Below are 12912 nucleotides of genomic sequence, written 5' to 3'. Positions count from 1 at the left end.
CAAAAACGAGGAATTGAATGGATCTGGAGCATGATGTGCACTGACACAGAAAAACTGCAACATAAAAAAGGTTGTTAGAAATGAGCAGTACCAATTGTCTTTATTGACTCATTAGGTTGTGGTGTAATAAAATTGTCACAAAAATTAAACATCATTCATCTTTCATCATTTTAAAAATAAAAGTGTTTAAAGAAAATTCTCTTTCATTTTAGTGTTTAGTTTCGTACTAACATTGGTGATAGTGTGGGAGCGAGATGGGGGGAGGTAAGGGGGGAGGAGGCGGGGAAATTGTTGGTTTGAAGGGTGGAGGGTGGGACCAAATCGCTTGGTCATCGGTCTGAGGAGGAGGGTTAATAGCTAATATCTATTTGCACACGGGGTTAAGTTGGGAATCACTGCTACAGAACAACACATTAGAGCTATCAGAACTGCCAAAGAGATTCACATGTGGTAGTGCTGGAATTTACACTTTTTGTCATTAAAATTACAACACTAGGAAATGTAGCACATAAGAAAATTTGACTTTTTGTGCATGTGTAGAATAGTAGGAAGAATACATGGTTTAATTTGTAGCTGATCTGGTCATATACAGGGAATGAAGTTTAGCACAGAAAGCAGCTACCTCTAACAACCACAGTGGTTTCAACACAACTAGTTGTACCGTCGAACAAAAAAACAATAAGCTCGCACGACAGATAGAGGTGTATCATTCCACAGTGTGTCGACTCCACATCAGTGTCACGAATCGTAGTGGTCGGTGATCGGTGGCGTGCCAATCTCTCGCCAATGCCGGGGCAGATGTTTTCAAATGGTGCCATCAGGGGAACCGTCAAATACCTCCTGTGTCGATGTGCCAATCTCTCGCCAATGTCGGGGCAGATGTTTTCAAATGGTGCCACCAGGGGAACTGTCGAATACCTCCTGTGTCGATGTGCCAATCTCTCGCCAATGTCGGGGCAGATGTTTTCAAATGGTGCCATCAGGGGAACTGTCAAATACCTCCTGTGTCGATGTGCCAATCTCTCGCCAATGCCGGGGCAGATGTTTTCAAATGGTGCCATCAGGGGAACTGTCAAATACCTCCTGTGTCGATATGCCAATCTCTCGCCAATGCCAGGGCAGATGTTTTCAAATGGTGCCATCAGGGGAACCGTCAAATACCTCCTGTGTCGATGTGCCAATCTCTCGCCAATGTCGGGGCAGATGTTTTCAAATGGTGCCATCAGGGGAACTGTCAAATACCTCCTGTGTCGATGTGCCAATCTCTCGCCAATGCCGGGGCAGATGTTTTCAAATGGTGCCATCAGGGGAACTGTCGAATACCTCCCGTGTCGTGTGCATTCTCGAATTATCTTGTCGATAGTTTACCCAGTGAGGGCCTTGAAGGTAGGCCGAGGGTGCTAACGTGATAGAAATGTAATGCCTGCTATCTGAGTTACTGGCTGTGTGAACCAGAGGTGATCACATTGAATACCTTACTGCACCCCGTACTACCCCACCAGGTGCAGGGCCTGTACTAAGGTGAATGAAATCTTGCCAACATTTGTTGTCCTTGGTGCCTTCACATGCCAAAACATCTGTCGTGATTTTGCTCTGTGCACGACTGGGACTCACCTGAAAAGGTTAAGTGAGCCATTCGAGTGTCCAGAGTTATTGTCCAGTGTAGCACTATCAGTCTGCCTCCATCTGCTGTGGTGTCGGGGGAAGCCACAGCCGTAGTGATCGTGCTGCCAGTCCCTGGAGCAGGCTTCAATGCGAGATGCTTATAATAGTTTGCACAATGAAACTTTGTCTCAAAACTTAGCAGAAAATCCAGAGAGATGTAAAGTATGCTAGCAGCAGGACACAATCGATGCCTTCTCTGTGCGATAGCAATAAAAATACTATCGATGGCAGTGCAGCTAAAGCAGAGCTACCGAACACAGCCTTCCGAAATTCCATTACCAAAGAAGCTGGTCAGTATTCCAGAATTTGAATCGAGAACGATTGCCATCGTGAGTGACTTAAAAGTGGATGTCCTCCAAACACCGAGGCAACTGAAATCACTTAATAAAAGCAAGTCTTCCAGTACAAATTTTATGCCAGTTGGGTTCCTTTCAGAGTATGCTGTTGCAATAGCTCTCTATTTAACAATCATATACAATTATCGCTTGACAAAAGATCTGTACCCAAAGACTGGAAGGGTGCACCAATATTCGAGAAAGGCAATAGGAATAATCCACTAAATTAATGTTGTTGTGCAGCAGGATTTTGGAACATATATTGCATTCCAACATTATGATTTACGTTGAAGAGAACGGTCTATTGACATACAGTCATCACAAATTTAGGAAACATCGTTCTTGTGAAACACAGCTAGCTCTTTACTCACATGATGTGTTGAATGCTATCAACAAGGTACTTCAAAGTGATTCTGTATTTCTAGATTTCCAAAAGACTTTTGACATTCTGTACATCACAGGTGGCCTGTAATCAAATTGTGTGCTTGTGGAATATCGTCTCATTCATGCGACTGGATTTGTGATTTCCTTACAGAGGTCACAGTTCATAGTAATTGACAGAAAGTCATCAAGTAAAACAGAAGTGATTTCTGGCATTCCCCAAGGTAGTGTGCAAGCCACCTACTGTTCCATATCTATACAAACGATTAGGAGACAATCTGAGCAACCGTGTTAGATTGTTTGCAAATGATGCTGTCATTTATCATCTAGTAAAGTTATCAGAAGATCAAAACAAATTGCAAAACAGTTTAGAAAAGATATCTGTGTGGTGGGAAAATTTGCAGTTGATGCTAAATAATGAAAAGTGTGAAATTATCCACATAAGTGCTAAAAGGAATCTGTTAAACTTTCATTACGTGGTAATTCAATCACATATAAAAACTGTAAATTCAAGTAAATATCTAGGAATTACAATTATGGACAACTTTAATTGGAAAGAACACAAAGAAAATGTTGTGGGAAAGGCAAACCAAAGACTGTTTTATTGGCAGGACACTTATAAAATGTAATGGGTCTACTAAAGAGACTGTCTATGCTTGTCCGTCCTCTTTTAGAGTACTGCTGTGTGGTGTGGAATCCTTACCGCAAGTCTCTAGAGGAACAGAGGGTTCCAAATGATTGGAAAAGAACACAGGTAGTCCCAGTCTTCAAGAAGGGTCGTCGAGCAGATGCGCAAAACTATAGACCTATATCTCTGACGTCGATCTGTTGTAGAATTTTAGAACATGTTTTTTGCTCGAGTATCATGTCGTTTTTGGAAACCCAGAATCTACTATGTAGGAATCAACATGGATTCTGGAAACAGCGATCGTGTGAGACCCAACTCGCTTTATTTGTTCATGAGACCCAGAAAATATTAGATACAGGCTCCCAGGTAGATGCTATTTTCCTTGACTTCCGGAAGGCGTTTGATACAGTTCCGCACTGTCGCCTGATAAACAAAGTAAGAGCCTACGGAATATCAGACCAGCTGTGTGGCTGGATTGAAGAGTTTTTAGCAAACAGAACACAGCATGTTGTTATCAATGGAGAGACGTCTACAGACGTTAAAGTAACCTCTGGCGTGCCACAGGGGAGTGTTATGGGACCATTGCTTTTCACAATATATATAAATGACCTAGTAGATAGTGTTGGAAGTTCCATGCGGCTTTCGCGGATGATGCTGTAGTATACAGAGAAGTTGCAGCATTAGAAAATTGTAGCGAAATGCAGGAAGATCTGCAGCGGATAGGCACTTGGTGCAGGGAGTGGCAACTGTCCCTTAACATAGACAAATGTAATGTATTGCGAATACATAGAAAGAAGGATCCTTTATTGTATGATTATATGATAGCCGAACAACACTGGTAGCAGTTACTTCTGTAAAATATCTGGGAGTATGCGGGCAGAACTATTTGAAGTGGAATGGTCATATAAAATTAATTGTTGGTAAGGCGGGTACCAGGTTGAGATTCATTGGGAGAGTGCTTAGAAAATGTAGTCCATCAACAAAGGAGGTGACTTACAAAACACTCGTCCGACCTATACTTGAGTATTGCTCATCAGTGTGGGATCCGTACCAGATCGGGTTGACGGAGGAGGTAGAGAAGATCCAAAGAAGAGTGGTGCGTTTCATCACAGGGTTATTTGGTAACCGTGATAGCGTTACGGAGATGTTTAATAAACTCAAGTGGCAGACTCTGCAAGAGAGGCGCTCTGCATCGCGGTGTAGCTTGCTGTCCAGGTTTCGAGAGGGTGCGTTTCTGGATGAGGTATCGAATATATTGCTTCCCCCTACTTACACCTCCCGAGGAGATCACGAATGTAAAATTAGAGAGATTAGAGCGCGCACCGAGGCTTTCAGACAGTCGTTCTTCCCGCGAACCATACGCGACTGGAACAGGAAAGGGAGGTAATGACAGTGGCACGTAAAGTGCCCTCCGCCACACACCGTTGGGTGGCTTGCGGAGTATAAATGTAGATGTAGATGTAGATAGGATGAACGGAGTACATCGAGAAAGTTCAAAGAAGAGCAGCACATTTTGTATTATCAAGAAATAGGGGAAAGAGTCATGAACTTGATACAGGATTTGGGGTGGACATCATTAAAGCAAAGGCATTACTCATTGTGCCAGGATCTTCTCATGAAATTTCAAACGTCAACTTTCTCCTCCGAATACAAAAATATTTTGTTGATGCTGACCTACAAAGGGAGAAATGATCATCATAATAAAATAGGGGAAATCTGAGTTCACACAAAAAGATATAGGTGTTCATTTTTTCCATGTACTGCTCGAGAGTGGAATAACAAAGAATTATTGCGAAGGTGGTTCAGTGAACCCTCTGCCAGACACTTAAATGGGATTTGCGATGTATCCATGTAGATGCAGATACTGCACAACTGAGTGAATGAAATGTCTCCTCTCGGGCACTTGTTGGGTGGGACTGTTGAGATCCAGCACGATATTGAGTGTGGCTCTCTTGAACCCATACGTTCCATATTCACACGAGTCAAGACATCTCGACCGATACAAGCACTGGTATCACAGAACGATAAACTGCAATCTTCATAAGCTATGCCTTTATGCTATTTCTGGTTTCTGATGTGTTCTGGCAGACACTTCTCCTTCATACACGAGGCAGAACACAATCTTCTCACAAACACATATAATTTAAACCCAACTTATAATAAGGCAGTAAACCACTGCATAATCTTTCCCTATACACACAGTCCAGTCACATTAATGTGACCACCGCCTGTGCTCAGCGTCCGTGTGTAGACAACAGGTGGCAGCACTAGCAGCGGAGGGATATAAAATGTGGCGGAGGATGTGGAAAACAGTGCAGTGATTGCTTTAATGTGGAAATGGAGCAATTCGTCTAATGTCCCAAAGGGCACGATCATTGGCTTTCGGGCCAAGGGTGGAAGCATTTCCGAAATGTCTAAGTTTATAAACTGTTTGTGTGCTACTGTGGCTAAAGCGTTCTGTGTGTAGCAAACTTCTGCTACCCAAAACTGATGCTGTGGGCACCACGGCCCATAGATGATGGGAATGAATGACGACTCCAGAGGAGTGTACAGGTGAGCAGATGTGCAACTGTTGAGCAAATGACTGCCCAGATGAACTGAAAGGCAGTGGGCAGTGTCTCCTCAATGACACTTCAGCAAACATTCCTGCATTTGGGACTCGGTGGTATGTGCCCGGTTCGTGCGCCCGTGCCGACAGCTGTTAACGAGTGATGAAAGCTGGAATTTCTGTGCCAGTAGTGCAACCGCAAGTCAATTGATTGGTGACATGTGGCCTTTTCAGATAATCACGTTTTATGTTCCATCAGACAGTTGGCTGTTGGCGTGTACCATCTGGAATCAAAAGCTCGCAACCAGAAATGAGCATTATGATCTGGGGAATATTTTTGTGGCATTCTGTGGGTGATCTCATTCTGGAAGGCACAATGGATTGACACAAGCACACATCTATCGTTGTTGACTGCGCCTATTGGCACGGCAGCATCTACCGACATGATAATGCAATGTATCACAGCTCGAATTGTTCATGCGTGGTTCAAAGAGCACACAATAAGTTCACTGTGCTACTCTGCCAAAAAACTCCCCACATTTAAAGCCAATTGAGAATCTCCAGGACCACCTCGATCAGCTGTTCGTGCCAAAGATTCTCGACCACAAAACCTAGCGTAGCTGTCCGCAGTGCTGGAGTCACCACAGCTCCACATCCCTTTCAGTATTTTCCAGAGCCAGAGATGGGTATTCAAGCTTGTGACAAATGCTCACATTAATGGAGCTGGACCATGTGCAAGTGCATTGAAATGCTGAGTATTTGGATATCAGAGCATATAGTAGTCATGTTGTCAATTCGGTGTTTGTCACCTGTCATCATCATGGTGTTGCAACTTTAATGGCTAGCAGCATATGAGGGTAAAATGGAATTGTGTGATCATATGAGTGATATTTCATAAGTAATGCACCGGTTGATATTACTGTTGATCATTTGTTGCAACAACAATGAAAATTATGTCAGCTGTAGTTGGGAGCTTGAGGAAGAAGCATGTGTTTTTGTTTATTGTTGAGTACTCTAACACAAAACTAGTGAGAGGTAGAAATGGACCCTGCAGGTTTCTCAGGTACTATGACTGTTGAAGACCAGAGGTCGTGCATCGAGATTGAAACATTACACTGCATAAACCTGACAGAAATCTACAGTGCATTAAGTGAAGTTTGTGGTGAGTTTACAGTGGACCTTAGTACTGTTTCACATCGGGTTAATCATTTTCATGGTGGTCATAAGAGCTCGGACGATAATCTGAGATCCAGAATGCCAAAAATGTCACAGATGAACAAAGTGTGAAACTTGTGGCAGATGCTCTTGAAGAAGATCTCAGTGTGCTGAAGAGAAGCAGAAATGCTTGGACACTGCAACCTTTCTCAAACAATGATTCGACTGTGGAGGTTAAGAATTCTTGTCAAATTGTCACTATTGATGAAGTGGTATTAGAGACTTTAAACCGGAGTTGAAATCACAGTTCAAATAGGGGAGAGCTTCAGATTCTCCACATCCAAAAAAAATTCAACATGCTCAATTGAAACTTGAGCAAATGATGATTTTTTTGCTTGTGATCACCAAGGAATCATAACAGATAAGAGTCCTATGTGGATCAAGTGTAACAGCAATGTATTATTGCAACTTAATGCAAAACATGAACAGAAAAATGCACAAAACCCAACTTCAGTTGCTTGAGATGGGCCACTCATTATCCACAACAATGCTTGTCCACATATCGGCAATGTTGTAGCCCGAAAACTGCGTGAATACGGATGGCAAGTGTTGCCGCATACTCCGTACAGCCCAGACATGAGTCAAACAAACTTTGATTTGTTCCTGAAGTTGAAAAAACCTAAAAAAAAATCCTATTTGTGGACATCATTATCTTCCTCTGGAAGAGCTTTCTACTACCATTACCTGAGCCATCCAACAGATGGACAGAAGTGGTGTCCTGGACGGAACGCTAGAGGTTCCGAGATGTTGGGATTCAGTCGTATATAAGCTGTGACACTATATTGAAGGACTGTAAAGAGATATTGAAAAACAAAATTAAATGTGTAAGTAAAAAAAAAAAATTATTGTGTTTTATTTATAAAATGTCTCGCATAGTTGCTTTCAAAGAGCAAAGAGTTTTTAAAGAGACTATACTAGAAGAGTGATAAAATACGTATACAGAATACTGCAAGGCTCCTGTGCCATTTGACTGTGTGGTTTCAGCTGCTCACCTGGTGAAGAAACCCAGATACATAGATTATTATGTTTTTCAGAGATCGTAACACTGTCTTGTTGGATTTATGTGTAGGCTGTATATAGTCACATTTCAGTGGTGATTTATGAATATCCTTCACTTACAATGTATGACAGACTGTGTGGACTGTTTATTACTATGCATATTGCAGAGATGAAGCAGAAACCATCATCCACTCAGATGATGCTATAGCACCTGTGGGCTACCTTGTTTTCAAGAAGTTGCATCTCGTTGAAAAGGAGGTAAGTTGCTTTTGATAAATTGACAGTATCAGCACTTGGTCAAAATTTTCCTAAAGTAAGTTTACAGGTGTGTTATTAACTCTGGGATGCCATTGTTTGCCCTGTTTTCGGCTGTTTTAATAGTGAAGGGGGAGACATATAGAAATGTATGCCTTATATGTTCAAATTTTAAACATCCTGCGTTGTCTGATTTTGAAATCTATGTTGACATCTACAGGTTCCAAAAAGTGATGTACTGATATTGTGAGGTGTAATTTCAGAGTATTCTCTCTTTCACATTCGACGTCTATAACGATGTAGCTCCTCGAAACTAAATTACAGTTGAATAAAGTCACTTGTGTGGCACCAGTTTACTGCATCGACTGTTATTTTTACAACTAACCATTCTTGTATTTTGTGTTGTTCACTACTGCATAGTGGTTTTTCTTTTGCTGTGTAGCCATTCTTGAGTGACTATACGTACCAGATATAACACAATTAAAAGACAAAGCATAAATCAAACATTGGTTGTCATTGGTTGTTTAGTTGACAGAATGAACAGAGAATTTACAAAATGTAACCTATTAAATGCAAATACCTGATTTACAATCAAAATACTTGTCCATGTCACACAATTTTATAACCAATGTGTGCATGGCATGATGAACAACAAAATTAAACATGAATCAAGTAATGTTAAAAATCTAAGTATACATAAAGGGATAAATGTTTAACTACATTACTGAACTTTAAATTTACAGGCATAAACCAGATATTGTGGAAACAGTAGTTACATAGTGTAGTCAATTAAAAGGGGAAGGAGGTACTAAACTGTGACAGCAACACCTTGTAGTTAATTAATCAGAGATTTAGAAGGATATACTCTATGTATAATTTTTGCCAACATTGAGAGTGACATAGTACAATGTATAAGTGGCAGAGAGTGCAAGGTTCATAGGTCCCACCTACATTTTTCTTAACATAAAAATAACTAATAGCCACAATATTAAAATTTTTGTGAGAGTTATTTATACAATAGACTGTAATTAAATATGTGACAACGCGAAGTACAACTTCCATTTTCCTGCTTAATTACAGCAGCCAGATAAAATGAGACAACAGTATTAATTAAGAGTGACAATATTTATGTAATATTTACTGTTTTACATTATGCCAAAATATATGCATGACCAGTCCATGCACCATCTCAAGCCTTCTATTTTAACAACAGCAGTAGTTGGTGATAAACCTCTGGATAAAATGTGGAAAATAAAGACAACGAGCGTGGGGGCTTATGCCCTTAACCAGACCAGGCACATTATTTATACAAGGTCACAGATTTAAAAGATAATATATGACAGCTTTCATTAAAATTAGTAATTATACTGAAATAAAGGAATGTATGAACAGATTTTTCTGTATTTTCTTCTTGACAATAACAACAAAAAGCATCTAGAAACTTTATGAATAAGTAAACATAAAAAAGATGAACTGCGCACTATCATGAATTGGACACTTTATTAGATTTCTGTGCACTGATTCTTACAATCCAGATCCCACAGTTCAATAATCATGATGACAGAACAATGAATGTAATCAGGTTTCAACATTTGTGTCAGCATCATCTAAGGTAGAAATGTATAATATTTATGGCTGCAACAGAATTGCAGATAGGCATTGCCCAAATTGATTGTATCAGTATTTGGTAGTCAATAATTATACTCCTCTTGATTTCTGGTACTTATCAAATGATTTCAATGGAGGCTCTGGTCTTGACAAGTTTATAAAAGGAACATAAGCTGTTAATGTTGGTTCGTCATAGCATATTCTTCAACTCACCATTGTCAATAATATGTTTCCTTCCAATTATGTAAAAATGACACTGGATAAAATTATGAGTTGCAGTTGAACACCATTTTTAAGATTAACTAATTTTATATTTTCTGCTTTCATTGACGTAATATGATCAGTAATATTCTTGATACAGTTAGATTTTACTGTAGACATTTCACAATATAAAAACTTCAGTTTATTAAATCTGGAAGCAAGTGCTAGACCTGGTTGCCTATGCCTTTCCTCCTCCAACACTCCACAAAGACACTCTCGAAAACATTGTAATACAGAAAACCAGGTGAGATATCTTGTTGGTCCATAGAGTTTTTATGGTTACATTACAGCAGTTCCTAGATGAAATTTATAAAGAGAGTCATAATCAAAACACAAATATATTTTTTGGAGAAAAACAATTAAATATTCCTAAGCATAATTTTTGATGATGAGATATTGTTATTTCGGTAATGTTAAATGTATAATTTTCTTCTGGTTACAGATGAAAGAAACAAATCTAAGACTATGAAAGAAATGAATTGTCAAAATATAAAGCAAAAAAATAAAAGAATAAATGAAATTCCAAATAACAGTTGCCAAATGTCATAATGATTCTGAAAGCTCCCTTAATGAAAATAAGATATGCAATTTTCAAAGAAATATTGTTAAAATAGGAATGGTATCTAACAGTTCATTAAACAGAGAATTTTTGACAATTACTATTAATTGGGTGACACAATAGTTCATATTTGTTTCAATATGTATAAATCAGGATGTGATAAAAAGTATACGGCAACCAGTATACCAAAACAATATGAAAGCTACATTGATTTCTCTCTTATCTTAATAATTATTGCAATAAAACTACTGTAATTGGATAAAAAATCGAAAAATAAAAATAGTAACTAATGAAAGGCAGATAGATAGGGATTAGAATAAGTCATCCATTCTACATCTACATACGTACATCGCAAGCCATCGTACAGTGCGTGGTGGAGGATACCATTTACCACAACTAGTTGTTTCCTCCCCTGTTCCACTCACAGATAGTAGGGAAAAATGACTATCTATGTGCCTACATATGAGCCCTGATTTCTGGTATCTTATCTTCATAGTATCTTATCTTCATGGTCTCTATGCAAAATGTATGTTGGCGGCAGTAGGATCGTTCCTCAGCCAGCATGAAAGGCTGCTTCTCTAAATTTTCTCAGTAGTGTTCCTCAAATAGAATGTCTCCTTCCCTCTAGCAGTTCCCATTTGACCTTCTGAAGCATTTCTGTAACACTTGTATGTTCGAGCCTACCGGTAACAAATCTAGCAGCCAGTCTCTGAATTGCTTCGATGTCTTTCTCGAATCTGATACGGTGTGGATCGAGAATGAGTCTCACTGGTGTCGTGTTTGTGGTCTCCTTTACAGATGAATCACACTTTCCCAACATTCTCCCAGGTAATCAAAGTTGATCATCTGCCTTCCCTATCACAATCCTCACACACTTTTCCCATTTGATATCACTTTACTACGTTACGCCCAGATATTTAAACGATGTGACTGTGTCAGTCAGGACACTACTAATGATGTATTTGAACATTTTGGATTTGTTTTTCTACACACCTGCGTTAACTTAAATTTTTCCACATTTAGAGCTAGCTGCCATTCATCACACTGACTAGAAATTTTGTGCAACTCATTTTGTATCCTTCTATAGTCACGCAGTGATGGCACCTTCCCTTACCCCGCAATATCATAAGCAAATACCCGCAGATTGCTGCTCATTCTGTCTGCCAGATCATTCAAGTATATGGAGAATAGTAGTGGTCCTATCACATGTCCATGGAGCATTCTTGAAGATATTACTTAAGAAGGCTTCAAGGCTCTCACTTATCTGGGAAACTATTCCATTTGCATATTCCTTCTTTAACAGTCTGCAGTGGGTCACTGTGTCAAATGCTTTTCAGCAGCCGAGGAATATTCAGTCAGTCTGTTGCTCTTCATCTGTAGTCTGCAGGATATCTTGTGAGGAAAGGGCAAGCTGAGTTTCACACAAGTGATTCTTTCTGAAACCGTGCTGATTTGTGGACAGAAGCTTTTCTATCACAAGGAAGTTTATTGTATTCTAATTGAGAATATGTGGTTCATGGTGTGGGTTCCTGTAGTCATGTCCTAGTTCATGAACCACGGGCAACGTATGAGTGGCCAAGTAAGTGGTCCCGACAGTCGGGTACCAGTTACTCGGACATATTCTGAGTCGTGGTCACCTTTGTGCTCATACAGCAAAGACTACCAAATCCACCGGTTAGTCCCTCAACTGTTAGGGGTAAAACTCAATGGGACTCGGGGCAAGTAAGGCTAACAACCTGCTTCCCTGGTACTTTAAATATGATGCTGGCGACAATCAGAGCAAAATGCCTCGGAGCTTTGGAGGTGACGGAGTCCCACCTCTAACTGACAAACCAGGGACTCCTAAGATACAACTTGGCAAACAAATGGTAATGAGATGGGGAGCTATTAATATCAATGGGGGCTACTCTGGGAAGAAGGTAGATCTGGCAGAGGCTGCAAGTAAGATGGGGCTGGACGTTTTAGCTATTAGTGACATTCGGGTAAGGGGTGAGAAAGAAGAGGAAGTGGGAGAATACAAGGTCTGCCTGTCAGGAGTCAAAGCAGGAATAGCACAATGGAACCCAGCGTAGTTGCAATAAGGTATGTAAACGAACGACTGATGTGGATAGATTTGACAGTGTCTAGCAAGAAAATTAGGATTGTGTCAGTATATTCGCATTGTGAAGGGACAGATCAAGATAAGATGGATAGTTTTTATGATGCACTCAGTGATGTAGTTATTAGAGTAAAGGACAAGGACAGTGTTCTGCTCATGGGTGATTTGAACGCCAGGATTGGAAATCGAACTGAAGGGTATGAAAAGGTTATTGGTAAATTTGGAGAGGATATGGAGGCCAACAGGAACGGGAAACAACTCTTGGATTTCTGTGCCAGTATGGGCTTAGTAATCACAAACTCCTTTTTTAAACATAAGAACATTCACCAGTATACTTGGGAAGGCAGGGGAACCAGATCT

General features: G+C 40.1%; 1 protein-coding gene across 1 annotated transcript in view; it reads left to right on the top strand.

The window, feature by feature from the left end:
• The window catches only part of LOC126210124 (uncharacterized), a 95877-nt gene that overhangs the window by 51190 nt on the left and 31775 nt on the right, over positions 1-12912 (top strand). The window contains exon 6 of the mRNA XM_049939267.1: positions 7939-8029. Coding sequence (XP_049795224.1) covers positions 7939-8029 — 91 coding nt within the window. The remainder of the gene's footprint in view (positions 1-7938; positions 8030-12912) is intronic.

Source organism: Schistocerca nitens, chromosome 10, assembly GCF_023898315.1.
Source record: "Schistocerca nitens isolate TAMUIC-IGC-003100 chromosome 10, iqSchNite1.1, whole genome shotgun sequence".
NCBI classification, from domain to species: Eukaryota; Metazoa; Arthropoda; class Insecta; order Orthoptera; family Acrididae; genus Schistocerca; species Schistocerca nitens.
This window is presented reverse-complemented; position numbering and strand designations above follow the sequence as displayed.